The sequence below is a fragment of the Aplidium turbinatum genome, chromosome 1 (assembly GCF_918807975.1).
Source record: "Aplidium turbinatum chromosome 1, kaAplTurb1.1, whole genome shotgun sequence".
Classification (NCBI taxonomy): Eukaryota; Metazoa; Chordata; class Ascidiacea; order Aplousobranchia; family Polyclinidae; genus Aplidium; species Aplidium turbinatum.
The window spans coordinates 24,756,580-24,780,998 of NC_137472.1; the positions used below are offsets into that span (position 1 = coordinate 24,756,580).

The 24,419-nt window shown below is 41.8% G+C and overlaps 1 protein-coding gene across 2 annotated transcripts in view; it reads left to right on the plus strand.

The window, feature by feature from the left end:
• Positions 1-24,419, plus strand: part of LOC145771048 (thioredoxin-related transmembrane protein 1-like) — a 167,803-nt gene that overhangs the window by 38,399 nt on the left and 104,985 nt on the right. For both annotated transcript variants that reach the window (XM_082582794.1, XM_082582797.1), the window contains exon 2: positions 13,722-13,837. In XM_082582794.1, the coding sequence (XP_082438920.1) occupies positions 13,722-13,837 (116 nt within the window). The remainder of the gene's footprint in view (positions 1-13,721; positions 13,838-24,419) is intronic.

Sequence of the window (24,419 nt, forward strand, 5' to 3'; positions counted from 1 at the left end):
CATCAGCGAGTTTAAAAATGATGATGTGATTGAAAACAGTTAAACAATCGATGCTTAGAATACAGCATATTCTTTACTCAGAAGTGTAAAGTTGCTCTGTGTATATTTAAAGAATGTTGACTACAAGTGTGCAAATGCAGTTAAGTTACTTAAAATTAATCCATTTCGGCACAGCAGTATTTATCTGTAAACAATAATGCCAACCTTGGAATACGATACTGATCAGGTTTGAGTCTAATTGCTGAGTTACAAAATGCTCTTATTAAAGAGTAACTAGTTAAAAATGATATACAACACACATCAAACCTCCAATTCATAAAAAAAATCCAAAAGAAAATTCAGATCATTGTCATATCTGCCGCGGATAAAATGTAGTCAAAACTAGTGTATCATGAAAACTACTGCCTGTAGCTTATTTTACACAATGTTATTGGAAAGCCCACCAGTGAAAACATGGGGTTAGAAACAAAATTTTTTAAGATTAGACCAGTGGGTCTAGACTCTAGAGCAGTGGTTCCTAACCTTTTTTTGGCTGTTACCCTAATGTCCAGCCTGAAGTGAGCCAATTACTCCTACAATCAATTTTCAAAAACAAAAGTGTTTATTGCTATGTATTTCAAAGGGCTAACTATGACAATCAAAATACAATACTGAATACAAGATAACAATGCGTGGTAAACATTCAATACGAAGGTTGGGCCAAGACTTCAGCCGCCAGCTTTGTGATCCTGGGCTTTGTGGTAGGCTACTGAGGGCGATTTTTGCGTCACTTTTGACGTCCAGGTGATTGCGCTTCTTTGTCTTCATTCCCAAGACAGTTGAAAATTCTTGTTCACAGTGATACGTTGTTGAAAAAGATGTCAGAATCTTTAATGCCCCTGTGGTTAATGTTGGTGCGTCCTGGAGTTTGCCTATCCAGAAGTGTTCCAAGCCTTTCCTCTTGAAATCAAGCTTCAACGCTTCGTTCATTCGGAGAGTGATAAGTTCTTCTTTGGCCGGAAAGTCGTCATCATCCACCTGGCTGTCATCACATGTGAAGGGCTCAGTGCACCATTGGAGACTAGCCGTGTCCAAATTCGGAAAGTAGTTGTCCATCTTCTTGGCTAGCTGGCGGAAGTGGTCAGCTATGTCCTCTTTCAACGCCGCTGTCAACTCACTCCAATGCCTTCGAGGTAGTCTACTTGTCAAGCGTCTGAAACTGCGCCACTGTGGCTCTTCCAACTCGCTTGCAACTTTAACCTTTGCGATAAATGCTGCTACGGCTACTTTGGTGTCGATCACAGTTACATTCTTGCCTTGAATTAAAAGGTTGCCTTTGTTCAATTCACCAAAGATATCAGCACAGCTGGAAAATCCACTGTTGGTTAGAGAAGTATTCAGCTAACTCGGACTTCTTTTCTATCAGAAAAACATGGACAGCCTCACAAAATTCGACCAGGCGGGTTATCACGTTGCCATGAGACAGCCATTGTACTTCTGTGTGGTACAGAAATGCTTCGTATCTTTCTCCCATCTTCTTGCACAGTTCCTTGAAAAGACGGATGTTCAATTCCTTCACTTCTATAAAGTTCACAACTTTCACTTGCTTCACTGTTTCCAAATCGGGTCTTGTTACCCCCCAAAAATAGGCAAATTACCCCCCAGGGGTAATTTACCCCCAGGTTGGGAACCACTGCTCTAGAGTTATAGTCATAAACGTGTTGCTCTTCTGTTTGTGAGGACACCTAGTGACAGCATATAAATGGCGTGATATCTCGAAAACCGCTGACCCAATTTTCATAAAAGTGGTGTCATTTTTTTCAGCATAATGAGAGGAATGAAGTAAGCCAATAAAAAAATTGCATGGTTCCAAAAAGTCTGAATTGTGTCTGAAATATATTGAAATGACCCCCTAGCTTTCGGAACACAGTTCCCTAGTCATGTGCTGTGACAAATGTTGTTGAAGTCTGTGAGTCGTTCTTTTATGCGGCTCTTTTGGTTGGCTTGAGGTTGCATTAGTTGATTAATCAACTGATTCAACAAAATCCTAACGATTCAAAGAGCCTAACAACACAGAAATTCAACAGCTAGCAGCCTCAAGGCAAACAAAAGAGCCGCATTAAAGAACGACTCACTGACCGACACCATTCATCATAGCACAAGACTAGGGATCTGTGTTCCACAAGCTAGTGCAATTTGCTATTACCACAGCAAACTCGCAGCATCAGGCTAAAACAGGTTGTTAAAATCTAAATTGTGAAGTAAACTTTGCAGTACCGGTAGCTATGATTATCAGGATGCCATTGATGTCGTCCCATCAACACGTCGTCCCCTCGATGTTGTCCCATGCCGATGTCATCCCACAATGTTGCACCTTGAAAGCAGATGTTCAACTTTTTTTGCCAGCTTTTTCAAGTTGAAACAAAATTTTTGTCACCTTTCCCTTTTTTTAGCGAACATCTGAAAAAAAACAATTAGCCTAAAAATTAATTTTTATTTTGAAAATGGATTTTTAAAACTTCCGGGGTCGCAGAAAGTATAGGCTACCAATTTGCACAAGGTACTGCATATTAACACTTTTGTACGAGATGCTGTGACAGTTATTAACTTTTAAGAGTCACGCACTCAATAGGCTGCTTGTATTTTTGAAATGTTATGAGGTGAAATGGAATCGAAGTTAAAAACTCTTTATCTGCATCGTGAAGTGAAATCAAAGCTTATCACAAAAAATGCAGTCTTGGTCCACCATTTTTGGACATCTAGCTTTTGGAATTGTGCCAAATGTCAGATTTGCTTGAAAAACTGAACGAATTTAATTTGTCCCTCCTAGGAGAAAACATCAATATTTTGCATTGAAATCTAAAATTAATGCGTTCATTAAAAAATTGATCATCTGGAAACAAAAATTTCATAATAATTTATCTGAAATGTTCTCACTTCGTCTACCGTTCTAGCTTTGAGCAACATTGAAACCGTCTCGAGACCAGCTTTAACTAACACTGAGCCACCGCTGGACTTGCTTTGTGGCAGAAAGGAGTCAGAGTCACACCCATCACACTGAATAAATGTGTTTGCTTTTTGTTTTGTTTCCAGTAGGCTGCCATAGGCTTCGTTGTTATGGTCAGAAATAAATAAAAACAAACTGAACTGAGAACGGTAAATTGTTTTTGGTTTTCGTTAGATTTACGCTTTTAATAAATATCACAAATATATATTTTGTACTGTTCGTCATTTTAATCGTAAGGGGCCGTGAAACATTTTAGGAGATTAAAAGGGGTCGCGAGCAAAAAAGTTTTGGAAGCCCTGCGGTAGTCTACCAAATTGATTGTTTTTTTGTTTGTTCATCAACTAATCCCACAAGCTGTATTATACCAAACTGAAAGAATAGCGTAACAAACACCACAATAAATATTGAAAATGTCATAGCCTACTTTCGCAATTCTGCTTTTGTGGCCTATGCTTCAGCAAAAAAGCATTTTTCCAGCAAACATTAAGCCTTTTCTGCAGCGTTATTTATAATCTCACTCACCGGGAACGCCATGGACATTAACGCTCCACCTGAAATCTAACAGCTTTTTCTGGCAGTGTAAATTATTGTACATTCCGATGTATGAGGGTACAACATTGTCAGGGGACGACATCATCACCACCCTGATTCTTCTTCTTTCGTATGAGAGGTTGTTTTTGGACTACATTTCATTGGGGTCAAATGTCCGGGCATTCTTCGAGCAGCCACTTGATTGTAGAGTCCTCCAGCGTTGACAGGCCAACTGCCCTTGGAGGAGTAAACGTCGGGCAGTGGTATAGGATGTGATCTGCTGTCTGTTCCTCTGCACCACAGTTGCATGCCGCAGATGTTGATAGGCCCCATTTGTGCATCAAGTAAGCGAAGCGCCCAACACTCGTGCGGAGGCGATTCAACCGTACCCAGGCAGGTCGGCTAAGCTCCTTTCCTGGTGGCATGGGTCCAGCATCGGGAACAAAGGTGTGGAGTCTGGAGGTGTTGTCTGTCCACTCCTCTTGCCAGGTATTGACGATCCAGGATGAGGCACTGGTGTTGTGCTCCAGCAAAGATTGTGCTTGAGCGACAAAGGGGCTTCTCGATCTGAGGCGTTTCTTTATTACCGATCTGGTGATGTAGCTGTGGAGCGCGTGGTGTGGCTCCAGTGACCGGCGAGCCAGGGAGAGTGTGGCAGCTTTGCGGCGAAGCTCAGCAGGGGCGATGTCTGAAAGAACTGGTAAAAATTCAGTAGGTGTAGGTTTGAGGCATCCCGATACAATCTGTAAGGCGTCATTGATGGGTTTGTCGAGCAAGTGAGTATGAGCACTACAACACCATACATGGGCGCAGTACTCCGCGGTGGAATGGACAAGAGCCAGGGTAGTGGTGCGCAGAGTTGTTGCTGTTGCACTCCAGCTCGTACCTGCCAGTCGACGAATAAGGGCAACGCGTGATGTTACTTTCTTGCGAAGTAATTCTAAGTGGTGTCGGTACGTGAGAGTCCTGTCCAAACTAACACCAAGATAGACTGGAGTGGGGTTAAAGGGCAGAATGTTTCCATCGATGTTGATGGTCAGCTCACGCTTTGCTTCCTTATTGTTTAGATGGAAAGCAGTCGACACCGTTTTAGATTTACTGAGCTTGAGTCTCCACTTGTGGAGGTAGTCGGACATCTTAGCCATATCTTGAGTTAGGGTCCTTTTCAGTGGAGACCATTCCGAAGCGTTATGCACCATAGCCAGATCGTCAGCATAGGCATACAGCTTAGATGTTGTTGGTGGAAGGTCATGGATGTAAACATTAAAAAGGAGTGGAGCCAGGACAGATCCCTGGGGAACACCATTCTTGAGGCGTCTTGGCCTGCTTCTTCATCCGCGTCCGGTGGTGAGGGTGAAACTGCGGTTGTAGACAAGCTCCATAATCATTCTGACCATGTGCCGGTCGAGAAGAAGGTGAAGAAGTTTGCAGGCGAGGCTGCGTTGCCACACTGTGTCATATGCTGCAGTGAGATCAATGAATACGGCACCAGCCTTTTTCTTTTCCTCAAAACAATCCTCTATGTCTTGGCTCATGCGAGTGACCTGTTCTACAGTTGATCGGCCACGGCAAAAACCTGTTTGCTCTGGTGGTAAGAGTGGGTCGATGATTGGATCGACTCGGGTGTGGATGAGCCTTTCAAGGATTTTATAGGGGATGCATAGGAGTGAGATAGGACGGTAGCTCCTAGCATCATCCAGGGGCTTGTTGGGCTTTGGAATGGCTATGACGTCAGCTCGTCTCCAAGTTTTGGGTATTTTTAGGTGGTGCAGGCAGGAAGAGAGGAAATCGTGCAGCCAAGATTTTAGTGCTTTGGGCATATATGGACTCTGGGCATATATGGTCTGGGCCCGGTGCTTTACCTGGCTTTAGGAGGTTTAAAGCATGCTGGAATTCTTTGAGGGTGAAGTCTCGGGATATATTTTGCTCAGGTGGTGTTGGAATCTTCCACAGTTCAGACACTTCTTTAGCCACTTGGCGAGCCGTGCTTTTATTCCCTAAGGGGTGTACCCCATTATTCACAAGTTGTGATGCAATAGAGTTGGCTGTAATGGGGCGTTCTCCAAGCGGTTGTCTGGACCTGCCAGTTAGCCTGTTTATCGTGGACCATGCTTTACGGCTTGAGTGGGTGAAGTCGATGTTTTGGACCATCTCTTCCCATCGTTCTCGTCTGTTGTTATCAAGCCTTGTGATCGGCTTGCTGGCCGCTAAGTCTGATGCGTTGCCAGTGGAGGCTTGTGTGGTGAGGAAGAGTGTTCACATTCATTATCCCAGCACGGTATGTAGAATTTTCTGCAGCCACGAGGAATGCACTTTTTTGCAGCGTAGATGGCTAGGTCGCAGAAGTCCTGGTAGGCTTTGTCCGCGTTAGTAGCATCTGGAGAAGGAAGCTCCTTAGCAAACTGGTTGGTAATTGTGCCGTAGCGCTTTCAGTCAGCCTTGCGAAATGCGAAAGTTTCATCGCTTTACTGGCTTGCTCGTTATTGGTGTTACATGAGGAGTGGAGGTTATAAGGGAGGGTCGATGTTGTGACCGTGGGAACTTTCCTAGTACTTGTCTGTCAGGGAGTTTGGCAGTTATTGTTGGTTCTCGCAAATGCTAAATCTGGGTTGGTACCAGTGTTCCAAAGGAAAGTTGGTGAGCCTTTTGGATCTTGAAGGAGGATCAGGTCGTTGTTAGAAGTCCAGGTTGCTAAGCAGCCTCCATTCGCACTGGTGTTACTGTACCCCCAGTCAGTATGGTGACAGTTGAAATCTCCAGCATAGATGCAAGGGGCGGGGAACACAGGTAGTGATGTAACAGACATTTGCAGGAGAGGGGTTGGTAGATGTTAATAATGTTGTGCTCCTCTACATTGATGCAGTGCCACTCTATCTCGGAATTCTCCGGAGAGGAATCTGATGTTTTCCAAGACAGGTTTCTTCTGACAAAAGATGCGAGGCCATGTTTCCTGCTAAGAGTGTATCCGGCTAGCAAAAAGTTGTTGATTGCTAGCTTTCCCACTGTTGTACAGTGAGTTTCCTGTAGGAGAACAGTGGTTGCATTGTGCTCGTGGGCCAGCCGCTCCACAATGTCAAGCTTGCTGGTCGTGAGCCCTTCGACGTTCAGCTGGAGGATGCGGAAAGACCCCTGCCGAATCCTCCTCTCTCCGGTCTTTGTCTCAGCTGAAACGTCGTGAATGTAGTCATTTTCTCTGACTTTTTGATGAGCTTCGTTTCGCCTTTTCATTTGTAATTGAACTCGGCTACTCACAGGAGGGACCACGTGAAGGTGCTCATCATCCCATCCAGGGGCGGATCCAGGTATTAACGCTAGGGGGGGCGATGTCATGGACATTCAGGCAAGTGATCAGCTCGGCACAAACAACGACGGGGTCTCCCCTAAAAAAATTAAATTGAATTTGGTGCGTTCTGAGAGCATTTCGAACACAAATTAAGAGAAATTCTATACCGTAACTTAAAAAACCCTCAACAATGCTTTTGTTTAACAAAGGGAGAGATGAAAAGCTGATGTGCCCTTGCCATGTCAAGTTGAAACCTGAACAACCTAGCCGCATTTATAGTTGAGACTGAAGGTTTCACTCTTGATTGTTTCACAGCAATTTAAAAATTGACCACGGAAAGATAATAACTGGTAATTCTGTTTTCCCAATGTCACATTGTCACAGCACAATATTGAGGTTGTTGTAGACTTATTGTATAACTTCGAGATTTTATTCCTCTGACAAGTTTTGAATTGTTATAAAGAGCAATGAGGGAAGGTTATGCATACATTTAACATAATGATGAGCAACAAAAGTGGGGGCCAGGTCAAAACACTGGGTTATGTTTCACCCCCGTAGAATCGCCACTTTCAGCTAGGTATCAATTGTAAATTTTTATTTAGTACCAGCGAAACACTACAATTTGTACATTAAAACTATAGCATGGCAGTTAAACATAGTGAAATGACGACCAAAGGATATAGTCGTCCTTAAATCGTGTCATGCATGGTCGCTGCACCAGACAAAGAAAGAAACTATTAACTAACAATAACAGAAACAACTATTTCTGTGGACTTCACAAATAAAACGAAAATAAAACGGCTACTTTGTCGGTACGAGTAATACTAACAGGTGTCGTACGTTTGCCTACAACACAAAGTCAAGTTTGCGATTTCTACTGTTGGCAAATCGATTTATCACGGAGTCTGTATCAATGGCCGATGCTGGTACAGTAACGCCAATCTATTCAATCTTTCCTCCTGATATTGTTTCTCAGCCAGATTTTCAACGACCGAAGAGATGAAAAGCTTCTTTCGGCTGATGCTACGCTGACTGGCAAGGTTAACAGTATTTTAAGAAGAGAGTGTATGATTGTGTACACATCTTCCGCGCACTGTTGTAAAGCTTCTTGCGCAGTCATCGATAAGACTGCAGCAGTCGCCGCAACAGTCATATTTGCCCACTTCTCCTTCCATAGTTGAATCTCTGAACATTGAGCTGATTCCAATCCACACTATACATATGACGTAACAAGCCGTTGTAGGCAAGGCAAATGACTTTTGTCAATGCTATCGGGTCGATACTTGAGCAATTTCGTAGTAGCAATGATGTCAGGTGACAAGATGCTAAAGTCTCAGCTGAAAAACTTGTTTCCAAGTCAAGTATGAAGGAATCTGACATTGGAATATAGATCGGCCTTTTGTAGTATTGCTCTGGTGATGAAGATGGAACATTTGTCCTGTGAGCTTGTCGTTGATTAATTCGAGGTAAGGTAGCGGTAATGTCCAAATTTGAAAAAGCTTGGGATGCGTTTTGGAACAAACTACAGAATTCATAATCACAATTTTCACGCCGGGCTTTGAGAATGTTTTTTAAATCTCTGACAAAGTGTTGTAGCTGCAGATAAATTCAGAGTCTTTTTCTAAAACAACCTGCTAAGTGGTAGACACAACATAAACACAGATAGTTGACAAAAGCGTGTGATGATGAACTCCACATTTTGTATGGATGAAATCATACTTTTAGCTTTAGAAGCATTTTCGTTTCATTCCAGTTCGAAATGTATTCAAAGGCTTCAATTATCTTCCGCAACTGGTCAAGAAATTGCGCCAATGATTCTGTTCTTTCAACCCGCCTGGTTTCGCACATGCTCCGCAATTGAGCTTTAATCACATTTAAAAGAACATGATTTCGCTTTGCAGAAGCGTTAAAAAAGGACACGACTTCTTTAATTGTTCCAATTGTATTACGGACACTGGAAACTGATGACGTCTTGGACATACACAGATTAAGCGCATGGTTGAAGCAGAGGCCCCTGGATGCATGGATTATTATAGCCTAACTTAGCCTAACCTAATGTATGAACATGGCAAAAGACTTATTCAGCATTGCTTTCGATATGTTGTTTTCCAAATCGTATACATATAAATGAAGAATAAAGCTACTTTCTTAGGTTTTAGGGGGGGCGATCGCCCCCTCTGGATCCGCCCCTGATCTCATCCCAACTCATCTCATCACAAGCTCATCATACCACCCTGATTAATGATTATCACACATGATAGTCATATCCTCTGAGGCGCCCATTAGCCCTAGTCCCTTCATAATAATTATTGCAGTTGCTTTTGTTGTTTTGCATGGTGAACCTAGTAAGAATGTGCCGATTAATCGGCATCAGAATCGGCAGGTATCGGCAATTTTTGGACAATCGGAATCTGCATCGAAAAAATTTTCCTATTCTTTCCGATTCTTTAATAAAGTTTCCTAATCAAAAGTAGCGCGAGCGCGTGGAATTACCGATCAAAGAACGGCTTCTTTGAACAACTGCATCAGCGTCAACAAGCATTCGGAGAGCGGTAGTCTAAATTATGACGATTGTCCGCCATTTTGTAAACTCTTGTTTAGTAGGAATCAGATCAAAATACTTTCTTTCTTTGAAATGACGAAAAACGTTCAAGGAGAAAATCAGACCAGATAAAATATAAAAGTTGAATGATTACGGTTAGAAGTTAAAGGAGAAATGGATTATTACATAATAGTTATTATTTTAGTGCCGCTTGCAGTATGCGAGGCGCTAAAAGCAAGAAGAGGAAAAGCGAGGGAGTAGTTCTGCAAAGAAAATGTACGCAACTGTCTGAAAGATTCAAAACGCTTTTGAATTAGTGTTCTTTTCATTACTCGGGGTAACCACAGAAGATTTGCCTCTTTAATTAAAACCATGGTTCGCAATTCATCGTAACATATCGAAAGTTTGATAATATCGTTTTATTTTTGGTAATATCATATCGAAATCGCCTAGCTCTAGTTGGCATTCGGCAAAATTAAGGAGTTTTCTTTGATCTGTAGAATATACCTTAATGCAGACATTTTTAGCGCTGCAAGAAAAGAAATGACAACGTGTACAGTTAGAAGTTTTGATTATTTCACGTGTTTGCTAAGCAACAAGATTGGCTGCAACTCTGCGTTCGAAAACAATCCTAATTTCTTCTCAAGATGTTTTTCTTTTATTGCCTATTGATGCACTTTGAATGCAAGGCTGGTGTGTTACTTTTTTAAAGGTTTTTGTATATTCAATACCGCTGCGTTCATTTTCTTTACACTCTAGTCTTTTTCTCTTTTTGTTTCTGGCACCTTCTTGAATTCTGCGAGAAAAATACTGCAAACCGCACAAGATAATATTTTGCACACTGCATTAAGCTACGTTAATTTTACACTCTGTGAGCGATGGCAATTTTTCTCTTTTAACTGATTTACCGACAAATAAAACGCGTGTCTATCACCACTTTGTAGCACGCAAGAAGTGAAGAATTACCGTAAAAAAAATCACGCTGTCTAGAGCAGGCGACAAAGTGAACGCTTTTAGACATTTCAAAGGCAGCAACTTGTAACAAAATTGCAACCACTTGTAGAGCGCCAACTAAAAGCAGCTTTAATCATTTAACCAAAGAATCGGAATCGGCAAATATTTAAGAATCGGCATCGGCAAAAAATTTGTAATTGGCACATCCCTAGAACCTAGCCTCTGAGGCTGAGGGCCCCTAATCAGTGATTAGTAATCACTCAAGCAGGCATTATTGTTTTCAGCTGTTTGCTCAACAATAATGAAAAGCTGGCTTTTAGTAGCTTTTTATCATGTTGTATTTTGTAACATCTGCAAGCGAGATTCCATAGGGCCTTGTTTCAACACAGCTTGGAATTGCTATTTATGGCAAACTTTATCAGTTTTGTTAGTTTTGCTTTTGATATTGAGTTTAGGGAGCTGGTGTACAAGTCTTTGCCCTGGTCAAAAATTCCATAACATCATCGCCCAGTGGTTCCCAACCGAAGGAAAATTCCCCACTAAGGGGGAATTTTGCAATTTTCAGGGTGGAATTTGGTTTTAGGATTGTAAACCTTTTTAAGCCTAGTAAGTTGGCCAAGACCAGAGTTTAGAGCATTAAGGAAAAGCTCTTGACTACCGATTATTATTTAAGCAACTGTGCAGTGACATAGATGCAAACCATCACGTAGGCCTACTTCGTTGTCATGCAAATACTCGATGGCTTTCAAGAGGAAACACAACCAAGCTAGTGTTTGAGCTCAGAGACGAGCTTAAATTATTTTTTTGACCTTTAAATAAAATGGGAATTTGTTTCCTTGCTGAATGATGACAAATGGATTAGATTCCTTGCTTATTTGGTTGATATGTTTGGTCCATTAAATAAACAAAATCTGAAAATGAAAGGGAAAAACACCAATACACGGTATATAGGCTATTCGATTGCCATCTCTGTTTGAAGCAGATTTCGCATCAACATGGGTTGTATCCATGAGCTATTGACATATTGATACCATGTGAATTTACAAACTGCACTGCTTCCATGCTGGCTCAAGGCAAGATGGAGGAGAGTAATTGATTTATGTCACTGTCATTAGGAGATTGTCTTGAGGTAGCCTACTAAAAGGCTCTGCTGTCCTGATCGCGAGGGGACTATGTTTTGTCTGGCCTCTACCTTTTAACCAGGCTGGCTTGGCCCTTCCAGGAGCAGATGCCAGTACCGCTCAGCATTTAAAGATGCTTTAGAAGCTTGAACGAGAAAAGTTAGAAGTTAGAATGAACAATTTAACATGTCACCATATTTAAAAAATTATCATCTGTGCTGTTCAACTTACAGATGAAAACAAAACAGAGAAGCAGATTAGACGTGGAGAATATAATATTCGTTATAATGCTCTTTCCAGTAGCCTACTCTTCCACCATATTCATGAGTTGTCGAAACAAACGTCACAAGCATCACACAGACTGTTAAATGCATTGACTCTTCTATTTTGAATGTCGTTGACTCCAGCTAAAGTCCGAGCATTGGTTTCGTCTTCAAATCGATTTTGGCTTTGGAAGGTGATGTCGTATGTGGCTTTGGAAGCCCAGTCTATGAGGGAAAAGACGTGGGTAAAAATCACATTGTATGGAGACTGGAGAGTGTCGGACGTGGTTGTTTTAGCTTTTCTAATGCTTTGTTTTTCATGGGCTTTTTGTATCTTGTTTTTTTCGAAAATTTCCGTGCATTCCTTACTTCTTTTTCTCCAGAGTAATCTGTAACTAGCAAGTTGTTCCCACGAATCTAGATCAATGTTTGCATGGCTGAGGGAGACTTTCAGCTGATCTTTTTATGTCATTTTTGGTCTTTTTCTATGGATAAATACTTTTCAGCAACGTTCTTCATTAATTGAATTATTTTATTATGAAAAGGAATATTACAGGCTAAAAAGCTTATTGCTAGTGAAATTTTATTTTATTTTATAAGACTTATATTAAAATATTAATGTAAACGAGTTTTTAACAAACTAAACTTATAGAGGGGGAATTTGGATTTGAATATTGACTAAAAGGGTCCACCGGATGAAAAAGGTTGGGAACCACTGTCATAGCCTACATTAGAATCGACCACACACATAGGGTGAAACTACTTTACCTTTGCTTTACTGTTCACACACTTCACCTCACGTGTCTTGGTCAATTCCAATCTCTGACGTATATTCACATAATAGCATTTACATTTTACAACCAGGGCGAAGGCTTGTATAACTAGGCCTAGGGTGGTTTAAAATGATCGACTTTTGAAATGTTTATGGGCCACCTTCTATTTTGTTTCAATGGTGCCGGTACAAGAATAGTAAATTAATAACCGGAATGGTCAGAATAAAGAAAACCACAGAGAAAAGAAATTGTAACACCTGCAGCTACTGCAAATTGAATTCGGACCTTTCTAAGTTTTCAAGAAAAACAAACATTTTGTATACAATGAAGCCTTTTAATAAAAACAATCGACCTTTCTTAATATTTTGTCATATTGCATTATTAAAATCTTCACGTTTTTCACAATCTTTGCATTGTTACTTGTTAGTCATAATGCTTATTGTTAGTCGTATGATCTAATGTAAAACCAACGCACAGGAGTGACTCACAGCTGTGCGGCACAGCTACAAACGTGGCGTAAATTACGCAAAAAGTTTCGAAGTCATTTTGCGGTAGCTGTACTTTATCAGCAAGTCTTGACCGCACCAATGTTTCAGATATGGCTGCTCGACTTTGTTTTTTCACTTGCGTTTGTATTTCAAACTGTTTGAAATACAAACTCATTCAATTTCCCCACTCATGTTCGTTTGTTCGTACATGAAACTTTTTTTTCTTCACTTGCATTTGCAACATTTTTTCATAAACAAGGCAAAGTCACAAGCCGACAAGAAAAATTGCTGATAAAAGTTTCACAAAAAAATCTGATTGTTGACCTACAAAAACTCAAAGACTTGCTCTACATCTGCTTGGGAAGCAATGCATTTAAATGCAACCGCAAATATGTTCAGGGCCTTGTTTGCATTGTTACCTGAGTGAACACAAAAACATGATATCAATTAACCGATTTTTAACAACAAAAAGTTTTTAATGAATTTTTTGTTTTGGCTGCCAAGTGCAAAAATTTGGCGGCTGGAAAGATGCACTGGTAGGCCATGCTTTGTCAACGGAAAAAGGAAGGAGCTTAGAGACCTGCACATGTTGATAAACAACTGCACACATTTGTTTGGCCCATACTTCAAAGTAAACAATGTGTAGCCTATTCACTGAGCGATTATGCACATACACAAAACAGTGCGTTAGACTTTAAATGCCTAAAATTTTATATCAAAGTTGACAAAACTTGCAGTGCTGTATATTGGTAATCAATAAAAATATTTTTTTGTTTGCAGTTATGCTCCTTGGTGCCCAGCATGTCAAGCCAATGAAGCAGATTACAAAAAATTCTCTCAATGGAGTGCTGATCTAAACATTAATGTTGCAATGGTAGATATCACAAAGGAACCTGGTGAGAAGTATGGTCTTCTAAAGATCATTTTTTAGCCTTTGACTGAAAAGTTTAACCATGACACTTAATTTGTTAACTACTTCTGCAGTGCCGGTATATTAGTAGTAGTGAGAGTTATAGTTTCTTTTATTTAAAAAAAGTTTTGCACAGGGGCCCACCGGCATATAGTAATAATTTATTTTGATACCAGTTGGTTGCAAATTATAGCGTTCATAAAAAGTCTCCATAAATGGCAATTTTAAGCCAACTATCGCAGTTCTTTGGGGCTATGCTCTGAAAGGGATCGAGCCCTTCGCATGAAAGTTTGTAGCCTACTGGTCAGTCAGAAAAGAACTGTATTTTGTCTTCATTGATTTAGAGAAAGCTTTCGATGTTGTTCCAAGAGAAATGATTTGGAGGGCACTGGGCATTAACAAAGAAAGGTGTAATAGAATCAAAAGTAAGAGCAGTAATGGAAATGTGCAAAGAAGCTGAGACAGCAGTGAAACTGGAAAATAAAATATCAGAATGAATTGAAGTTAAAGTAGGTGTCCATCAAGATTTAGTACTTAGTCTGGTGCTTTTTGTCATAGTTATCGATGCTTTAACAGATGAATTGGATGATACAGTTAAAGAATTTTTGTATGATACTCTGACGATTTAATGCTTATGGGAGACTGTTGGAAACAAGTGCAAGAAGTGTACGTACGTATATCAGATGGAAAATGCATTGAAAAACAAAGGTTTAACCCATTTACGGCTGGTGTTTTCTTAAAAGGATATGGTTTTGAATGACTCAGCATTGCATCATCCTATTTCGATTGAAGCATTTTGGACTTGCTAATAATTGTTTAGGGTCTGTTTTGGAAGGTGCTGATAAATATTTGAGAACAGTGTACTTTTTCTGGATTCTGTAAACGTTTGAAGTTTGTTGAAAAATGAAAAGAGCCGGAAGTGGTGAAGTGAGGAGGAGCATGCAAATTTTAGTACCTATTAGTAATAGATATGAAATATATCTGATTGTCTGTTCATATTTTCACACTTTATAATGTTGTGCTTCCTACTACAATACTACACTCTAATTTGTGTAAGGTTTTGCTTCTTTTGTTTGTTTATTTTGCTTTATATTTATTGTTGCCTTTTAAAAGGACACCGGCTACATGGCCAAATTTTTTTGGCTGTTTTTAGCTTTTCTCTTGTCAAAAAAATGTCTTAGACTCCAGACCAGTGGTTTTCAACCATGGTTCCGCGGAACCCTAAGGTTCCGCCAGTAAGTCTAGGGGTTCCACAAGTTTACTTTCAAATTCGAGAGTCTATTTTATTATTATATGCATATTGTTTAAATATAATCAAATACTAATTAGGTTTGCCACTATTAATAAATTTGCTACACTTTAGCACGTTTGCTGCGATCCAGAATTTTTGTTGTTTTCTTGTGGTGCGATTACATTTCACTTTCTGCTTTCTCATCAAATTTGTCAACATGTTTTCTTCGCTTCAAGGAGTTCTTTCAGACAGTTTAATCGTTTGTACACCGGTGGGTCAAATCGCCGTGAACGTGTTAAAGATCCAGGAATATCTAAAGAAGGGGATACGAAGGCTTTTGATATGTCTGACGGTAGAAGGGCTTCTGTTTATCGTAAATAGTCTCTGTTTACCGTAAAATGACAATTGGCACCGATAGTAGTTTTATAAATCTTGCTATGATAACTTGCATTGCGCTATTAGCATCAGGCCTGGATACTCACTGCATGCTCAATTTGCTCATAGTTACTTGTTAATTCAACTACACGTATACTTGCTTTACATCTAGCCTACTACAAAGGCTTTGTTAAGTAAGACAGCTTACTGGTAACTATTCAACTGTCTTTTCAAACAATTATTCTTTAAATATGCTCTATGTAACATTTACTAACTGTCTTCTGTAGCTGACTGTACCAGCTGCACTACAAAAATTTCTGTAATTTAAAAAAGAACGGCATGTTTCACGCGCTATAAACTACGGGAGCAAGTTTTTTAGGCGCTGACAGTTAGGCGCTGGTCTAATAGGCGCGCACACCATACGCGCCGACTTTCGGGGGGGGGCCAGTAAACTTATGGTTGAGAGGCAACAAAAATGGCTATTACAAGTGGTGTTTCAAACATAAAACACTTCGCGAAGGAGATTTAGATCATTTAAACGGACTTGAGGAATGCCGAAAGCGAAAAATAGCCTCAGGTGTTGGAAATTTCAAAGTAGATGGTAGAGTAACTTACGCTGCTGGAATAGTCACGTAACTATTCACAGCAATATTAAGTAAACCAGCTAAATTAGACGCGCTATTTTCAACGAGGTCTTCCGGCTGTAAGATCAAATATGATTCAACAGAACACATTGTTTTGTTTGCAATATGTGTGAATTAAATCGAAAACCGATGAAAGAAAAGGTGGTTAATGGTCTTGGTTGCAGATATTGCCTGCATTAACGACGTGTCTTACCGCTATGATCACCTAGCCAACCTGACATCATTGTTTTATGCGGCCGGCGGCCGCTAAGGTTTGACATCGACTTCAGCGATCATGGAATGTTACGCAATAAGAACGATTATATCCTGCACGCAAAAATAAAAAAATCGATCTCTTAAAACAGCTCTTTCCGCTGTTTTGTCTCGTGAGCTTTGCATTTGCTCAACAAGTGCATAAAGTTTAGAATTGACAAGAAATCATTAAATTTGGAAATTAAGTTCGAATCACTGCGAATAAACGTATTCAAAACTTTTACTTCGGGCGACGCCATTTCAAACTCCGTAATTTACGTCGGCAATGATTTTGCGGCAGTAAAAATGCGTTCATTTTGAAAACTGCCGAGCTGGAGACAACAGCTTGTCCCGTGTACAAGTTGAACTTGTCTTTTTGAGGTGAAAATCACTTGCAAACATCTCGACCTATACTAGAGCAGATAGGCCTATACGGTATTCGATAAAGGACTATAAAGAGTTTCCATAAAAAACAGAAGAGAAAACACTTCGCGTTGTTAGCGCTTTGAAGGTAGTAATTAGCAAAACGAGGTTAATAAAACTGATGGCGAGTTTCTACTCTGCTTGAAATCATGATTTTTTACGTTTTATTTCGATAACTTCACTGTCTTGATCGTTGTTATTCACTCGCACGAAAAGGAAATGAATCGGCTTGTTTTCCAAATGTTCCAATTCTGAGCTAACAATATCAAAATTTTTACGACTAGGCGTACTGCATGCGTAAAACTAATCGTTTCAAACAGCGGTTCTAATAAATTCGGTTTGCGACCTAGGTGTCAATATAAACAAGACAGTAAGCCTAATCAAAGACTACTTTAATTGAGTAAAATAACGTTATGGTTATGACGTCATCAGTCATCACCTTTCTCGCCCCTCAAGGTTTTTTGAGAAGTAGGCGCCTATGGCGCACACTGTAGCGTCTGGATATTTAGGTGCGGAGCACTGTGGCGCCCGGTCATTCTATCATGGCTTCAGTGAGTGAAGCTGCTTAAACCGGCAATGCTTTTCACACAAAATGTTATATTGAACTGAAAAATATATTGTTGTTTTATTGATTTATTATTGTTTTATTTGTTGTTAGTCCAGGTTTGCGTTGGTGAAAGCTTTATCAATAAATTATTCAAGCTTCCAAACATTATTGAGTTCATTTTTAGTTAACTCTTTCGCGACCACGGACGTATACTCACGTCTTGGGATTTTTGCCATGATGACCAAGGAAGTACCCCTACGTCCAAGGTTAAAAGGTAGCCTATTTCAAGCAAAAAAAATGTAAATGATGGCAGATCTATAGTGTTTGCTTGTCCTTTTTTGGCTAATTAAAAAAAAAATGTTTTGGCGTTGAAGTTATCAGATGAGGACTTCTTAAAGATGGGGACGCAGTGGATTTTTTTTCTTTCACTCATTGGAATTGGCAGTCAAAACTGGCTAGGCTACCCCTTACTTTGGGATTTCTCGATCAAAAAGACTGTAGGCTAAATTACGTAAACTTTTTGCTTAAAATTTTCCAAATTTCTCCATAATCATTCTGCTCGTCGTCATCGTCTGAGCTTCTGGGGCCGAGGGTCTATCCTTTTACCACCCCAGATTCACGATGTTCCCGGACTACACTGGAAGGCTGCTAGATAGCAGCCAGTCTTTAGTTTCATCATCCATGACGCGCAGACCTTCCACTCCATTAGGTGGCTTGAAGATGGGACAGTCATTGATGATGTGGTCTGCGGTCTGTTCCTCGGCACCACATTCACAGGAGGAGGAAGAAGCCATTTCCCATTGGTGCATGGTTGAGCGGAAAAGGCCGACGCCCGTACGGAGACGGTTGAGGCGCACCCATGCTTGTCTCTGTAATGTCAGGCCGATGGGGATGAATGAATGGAGTCTGGTGGTGCTTGACCTCCATTCAGAATTCCATTTATGGTCCGCCCAAGTAGCCGCAGAGGTCTTGTTCATCAGCTTCGTTGATCAGAAGCCGAGCGGCTGGCACGAATGGGTGTCTTGATTTCAGTCGGTGGGGGTGCCCGTTTGGAAAGGCAGAGATCTTGTGGTGGAGAAGATGATTAGGCTCCAGTGCCGGTCGACCGAGGGACAGAGTGGCTTCTTCGCGACGAAGCTCAGCAGGTTGGATGCCAGCAAGAATGGGGAGATTGTCCAATGGTGTGGGACGCAGGCATCCGGTCATTGTGCGCAGGGCGCTGTTTATGGCAGTGTCGATGTTGTGGCAGTGAGCACTGCGGCACCAGACAGGTGCACAGTACTCTGCTGAAGAGTAGACAAGGGCTAAGGCTGCTATTCGCAAAGTGTCAGCCCTCGCCCCCCAGCTAGAGCCTGCCAGGCGCTTCAGTAGCGCAGCGCGGGATGTCAGTTTCTTGCGCAGTGACACCAAATGGTGGCGGTATGTGAGCGATCTGTCTAGTGTCACCCCAAGATACCTTGGCTCGGGGCAGAAGGACAGAGGTTTTCCGTTGTTGTGGACATGTAGCTCACGATCAGCTTCCCGATTGTGTAGGTGAAAAGCTGCCGCCACAGTTTTGGTTTCGCTGAGTTTCAGTCGCCAGTTCTGGAGATAAGCTGAGATGGTTTGCATGTCCTGGCTCAAGGTGTCTTCTAGATTTTCCCACGACTTTGTGGAGTGGAGAATTGCCAGATCGTCCGCATAAGTGTATTTTGCGGAGACCGTGGTTGGCAGGTCGTGGGTGTAGATTAGGGTGGTTCAAAAAAAATCAATTTTTGAAAATGATATGGGCTACCCTGCCAAAAGTTTCCATTTCCAGAAAAAATAACTTGTGTAAAATATTTTTGGAAAATATTAATGTTTAGGGGTGCCCCAAGCCCCCTAAAGTTTTGGCGATTTTGTCATAAAAGCCTAAACTTAAAATGGCTGTGTTTCGAAAACGGTTCATGCTAACATACAAGTGTTTGGGTTCATTTTAATCAGCAAAGTGAGCTCTATGATTTGGCAAAGAGTAATAGCATATACTATAAAGTGAATTTTCAAATTTCCGATTTTCATGTTAAATTTTGTTATGTGTTCTAAAGTTGTGTTATTGCTGTACAATAGTAAGCATATAAGTCTATTGGTTATTACCAAAGTCCACACAAGGTCTTAGGTCATATTGGGTCCCCCCACTATGACAAAATGGGTGTTAGCTGTTTAAAACAAAGATTTTATGGCGACCAACCACTCACTGTTGCCCAATTAAGGTGTTCTTTGATGCTTGAGGAAAGCGTTTGCGATGCTGATACACAAGCTGCAAAAGGAACTGCAACTGGTCTTCACCTTTGGTCAAATTTCCAGAAAATGTTTTTACAAGGGCAACATTTCTTTCAGCATAGTCATTAGTGACAATCAGTCATCTAAAGAAATCTTTGGTCATCTGATAATCACTGTTTCCATCCCATTCTGCAACTGGAAGGTGGAGAAAGGCATATGGGATTTTCAGTTTCTTGAACAGCAGTTGTGTGTTGGTTGTAGCGAATGTTGCCGATGTTTTGGTGTGTATGTTATCAAACAACACAGTAGCTCTTTTTTCTGGAGTCCTCGGTTTCCTGAGCGACCATTATTATCTAAAGGAGACAGACCCACCAACTCTTCAGAAAGGGGCCTCAAATGGCGAGCCATTTTTCTGTTGCGACTTTGGAGATTGACTCATTGATGGTTGCAATGCATACTCCTTCAAGCTTTTCAGAAACACAGATTGGGAGCCTTCACAGCCAATGGAGCAGTAATCCATGCTTTAACATAAATAAAACACACAGTTCATGAAGTCCTCTCTGTTCATGCAAAGTCAAATGAAATTGACCGCGAAACATCCACACTTTGAATGTGTAGATGACTTAAGCCATCCATCTTTCATGATGACAGCATCAGGATATCAAAACCTAGTTATATAAGGTAATGGGGCAACAAGAAACGATAACGTTAATTCCATGACCTCTCAATAATCATCTCGATATTGTCTTTCTGTGGTCAATTTTACAGTGGTAAACTCGATCATCTCTTCTCTAATACCCTTATATTATCTGCTGCATCATCCGTCAATGCATCTTTAAAATTATTTTGATCTATAAACTCCCAGGAATCTTTAAACCTTTTGAAAAGCAGGATGTCCGAGGCAGAAGATGATGGCATAATTTTATTAAAGACTGCGCCTACAATCAGTTCTAAAACATGATGGTGACACACCAAATATAGCAGGTCTCTTCCAAGTAGCTGCTCATGAAGGACACAAGCTTCATTAATGCAACCAGTGTTTATGCTAGTGGTATCAAAACACACATGGCTTCAACGTTTTCTTCAATATGCCAATCTTTAAAGGCATCAAATACTGCATGAGCTTGAGCCTCACCTGTGCCAGATGGAAGCTTTGGTACTGACAACAGCTGTGTATCCCCTTGAAAGGTCACATAGAAGAAAAGGCGATCGACGTGATTGTGTCCAGTTAAATCTGGGAGAAGTTTTCCATCCCAGTGAACCATTAAAGGAGCTTTCGGAGACAAGTTTTTCATGATTTCTGTTGTAAACTGTTTTCGATGCTGACGTCTGCTGCGCCTGATGCTTGAAGTACTGAAGGTTAGGTCTTTAATGTTATGTCCCAGACTTTTGGCAGTTTCACTAACGATGTACATTGCTGCTCGATTGGAGACATTAGCTCTGTATAGGCTTGCAAGTAAAGTAGGAGATAAAACCTTTTCTCTACCCTTCTGGGATAAAATGGAAACAGCAGATTACCCAGCTCATTCCTCACTCTCTGAGACAAATTCTTCAGTTGCTGATCTGCTGTTATCTTTCAGAATAGCCATTGTGGCTGATGTATCGTCGTTGCTTGTGTTGTTTTTCTACAGCATTTCGATGCCTTTTTTCTTTTGTAATAGATTCCTATCGAGCTTGCCTAAACATCCTCTGCGACATCCTCAGCCAATCATCAAACATCGAATGGCAAAAGCAATAATGGTCGCTCAGGAAACCGAGGACTCCAGAAAAAAGAGCTACTGTGTTGTTGGATAACATACACACCAAAATCTTGGCAACATTCGCTGCAGCCAACACACAACTGCTGTTCAAGAAACTGAAAATTCCATATGCCTTTCTCCACCTTCCAGTTGCAGAATGGGATGGAAACAGTGATTACCAAATGGCCAAAGATTTCTTTAGATGACTGATTGTCACTAATGACTATGCTGAAAGAAATGTTGCCCTTGTAAAAACATTTTCTGGAAATTTGACCAAAGGTGAAGACCAGTTGCAGCTTGTGTCTCAGCATCGCAAGCGCTTTCCTCAAGCATCAAAGAACACCTTAATTGGGCAACAGTGAGTGGTTGGTCGCCATAAAATCTTTGTTTTAAACAGCTAACACCCATTTTGTCATAGTGGGGGGACCCAATATGACCTAAGACCTTGTGTGGACTTTGGTAATAACCAATAGACTTATAGGCTTACTATTGTACAGCAATGATACAACTTTAGAACACATAACAAAATTTAACATGAAAATCGGAAATTTGAAAATTCATTTTATAGTACTATTACTCTTTGCCAAATCATAGAGCTCACTTTGCTGATCAAAATGAACCCAAACACTTGTATGTTAGCATGAACCGTTTTCGAAACACAGCCATTTTATGTTTAGGCTTTTATGACGAAATCGCCAAAACTTTTGGGGGCTTGGGGCACCCCTAAACATTAATATTTTCCAAAAATATTTTACACAAGTTATTTTTTCTGGAAATGGAAACTTTTGGCAGGGTAGCCCATATCATTTTCAAAAATTGATTTTTTTTGAACCACCCTAGTGTAGATGTTGAAAAGAAGTGGAGCCAGGACCGATCCCTGTGGGACGCCGTTTTTCAGGCGTCTCAGTCTGCTTCGCCGTGGGTTGCCGGTGGTGAGGGTGAAGCTTCGATTCCTGACAAGTTCCATAATCATATGGACCATATGTCGGTCAGGAAGCAGGCGAAGCAGCTTGTAAGTAAGGCCGCGATGCCATACAGTATCGTAGGCAGCTGTGAGATCTAGAAAGACAGCGCCGGCCTTCTTTTTTGCCTCAAAGCAGTCCTCGATGTCTTGGGTCAACAGTGTGACCTGATCTACAGTGGATTTTCCGCGCCGAAACCCAGCTTGCTCTTTTGGAAGGAGCGGGTCAATGATTGGGTTGACGCGAGCATAGATCAGTCTTTCGAGGATCTTGAAAGGAACACAGAGGAGGGATATCGGACGATAACTTCTTGGGTCCTCTGGTGGCTTGTGAGGCTTAGGGATCGCAGCTACTAAAGCTCTTCTCCAGATTTTTGGGATTGTGAGGTGGTGCAGGCAGGAAGAGAGGAATCTACGTAACCAGGACTTTAGGGCATGGCCAGCATGGAGCACAAGCTCAGGGCAGATCTTATCGGGCCCTGGAGACTTGTGTGGTTTCACTAGGCGGAGGGCGGTGGCGAATTCCTCTGGGGTGAAGTCTCCAGAGATTGTTTCTTCTGGTGGTGTTTCCACTCGCCATAGGGCAGATACTTCCTTGGCAACAAGGCGGGATGCCTTGCGGTCCTTTGTCTTGTACACCCCGTTCTGCACTAGCTGGGAAGCGATGGCATTAGCAGAAATGGGGCACTGACGAGGGGAGTTTGCTGAGCGCCCAGTGAGGTTGTTGATGATGCTCCATGCTTTGCGGCTTGAGTGTGAGAAGTCGATGGTTTGGACAGCTTCGTTCCACCGCTCAAGCTTCTTTGTGTCCAGCCGCTCAAGTAGTCTGGTGGCGGCGGTGTTAGAAGCAGCACCACTTGTGGCGGCTAGGTATGAGCGGTAGAGAGCTTCACACTTATTCACTTCACTTCACACATGGTTTATAGCTGGTTCGATGGCCACGTGGTATTGTGGCCTTTGCCGCAGTTATTATGGCATTGCAGAAGTCCTGGTATGCCTCGTCTGCGTTGCATGTTTCAGTCGGTGGTAACTTTGCAGCAGACTCATTGGTCAGGAGGCTGTATTGATTCCAATCGGCTTTTTTGAAGTTCCATCGCTTCACCGGTAAACTCGGGACAGGAGCCACAAGTTTTGGGGCGATGATGAGGGACGGCCGGTGTTGGGACCGCGGGAACTTCTCAAGCACACGTCTGTATGGAAGAGAGCTGTCGACACTCGCGAAGGCCAAGTCAGGGTTTGTCCCTGTTCCCCAACAGCCGGAGTGAAAACTGGCTGGTTCCTTTGGATTGAATAGGAGGGCAAGATGGTTTGTAGAGGCCCAGTCAGCCAGCAATTCTCCGTTGCAGCTTGTGTTGTTGTAGCCCCAGTCGATGTGCTGGCAGTTGAAGTCGCCAGCGTAGAGACTGGGGGTGGGGAACGTTGGAAGGGATGATGGCAACATTCGCGAGGGTGGGGGCTTGTAGATGTTGACGATGTTGTAGTCTGAGATACATATGCACACCCACTCAATCTCGGCATCAGTTGGAGATTGGTCGACAAAGGTCCACTTCAGGCTCTCATGCACAAACGTGGCAATGCCGTGCTTCCTGCTTAAGGTAGACCCGGCTAGCATGTAGTTGGGAATGGCTAGCCTATCTGCAGAAGTGCAGTGGGTCTCCTGGAGGAGGATGACGAGTGCCCGGTTGGTATGGGCAAGCTGCTCCACAACTTTGATCTTGCTTGTTGTGTAGCCTTCTATGTTGAGCTGCAGAATGGTGGGGCGTCTGAACTTGCTATCAATTGCCCCTTGCAGCTGTGTCGTCCGGGTGGAGGCTCTTTGTTGACAAATTTCGTTTCTCATCTGGTTGAAAGCAGGTTGGTATGGGCAAGCTGCTCCACAACTTTGATCTTGCTTGTTGTGTAGCCTTCTATGTTGAGCTGCAGAATGGTGGGGCGTCTGAACTTGCTATCAATTGCCCCTTGCAGCTGTGTCGTCCGGGTGGAGGCTCTTTGTTGACAAATTTCGTTTCTCATCTGGTTGAAAGCAGATCATTGATCAATAGGTCATTGATCAATACAGCCTCCTGACCAATGAGTCTGCTGCAAAGTTACCACCGACTGAAACATGCAACGCAGACGAGGCATACCAGGACTTCTGCAATGCCATAATAACTGCGGCAAAGGCCACAATACCACGTGG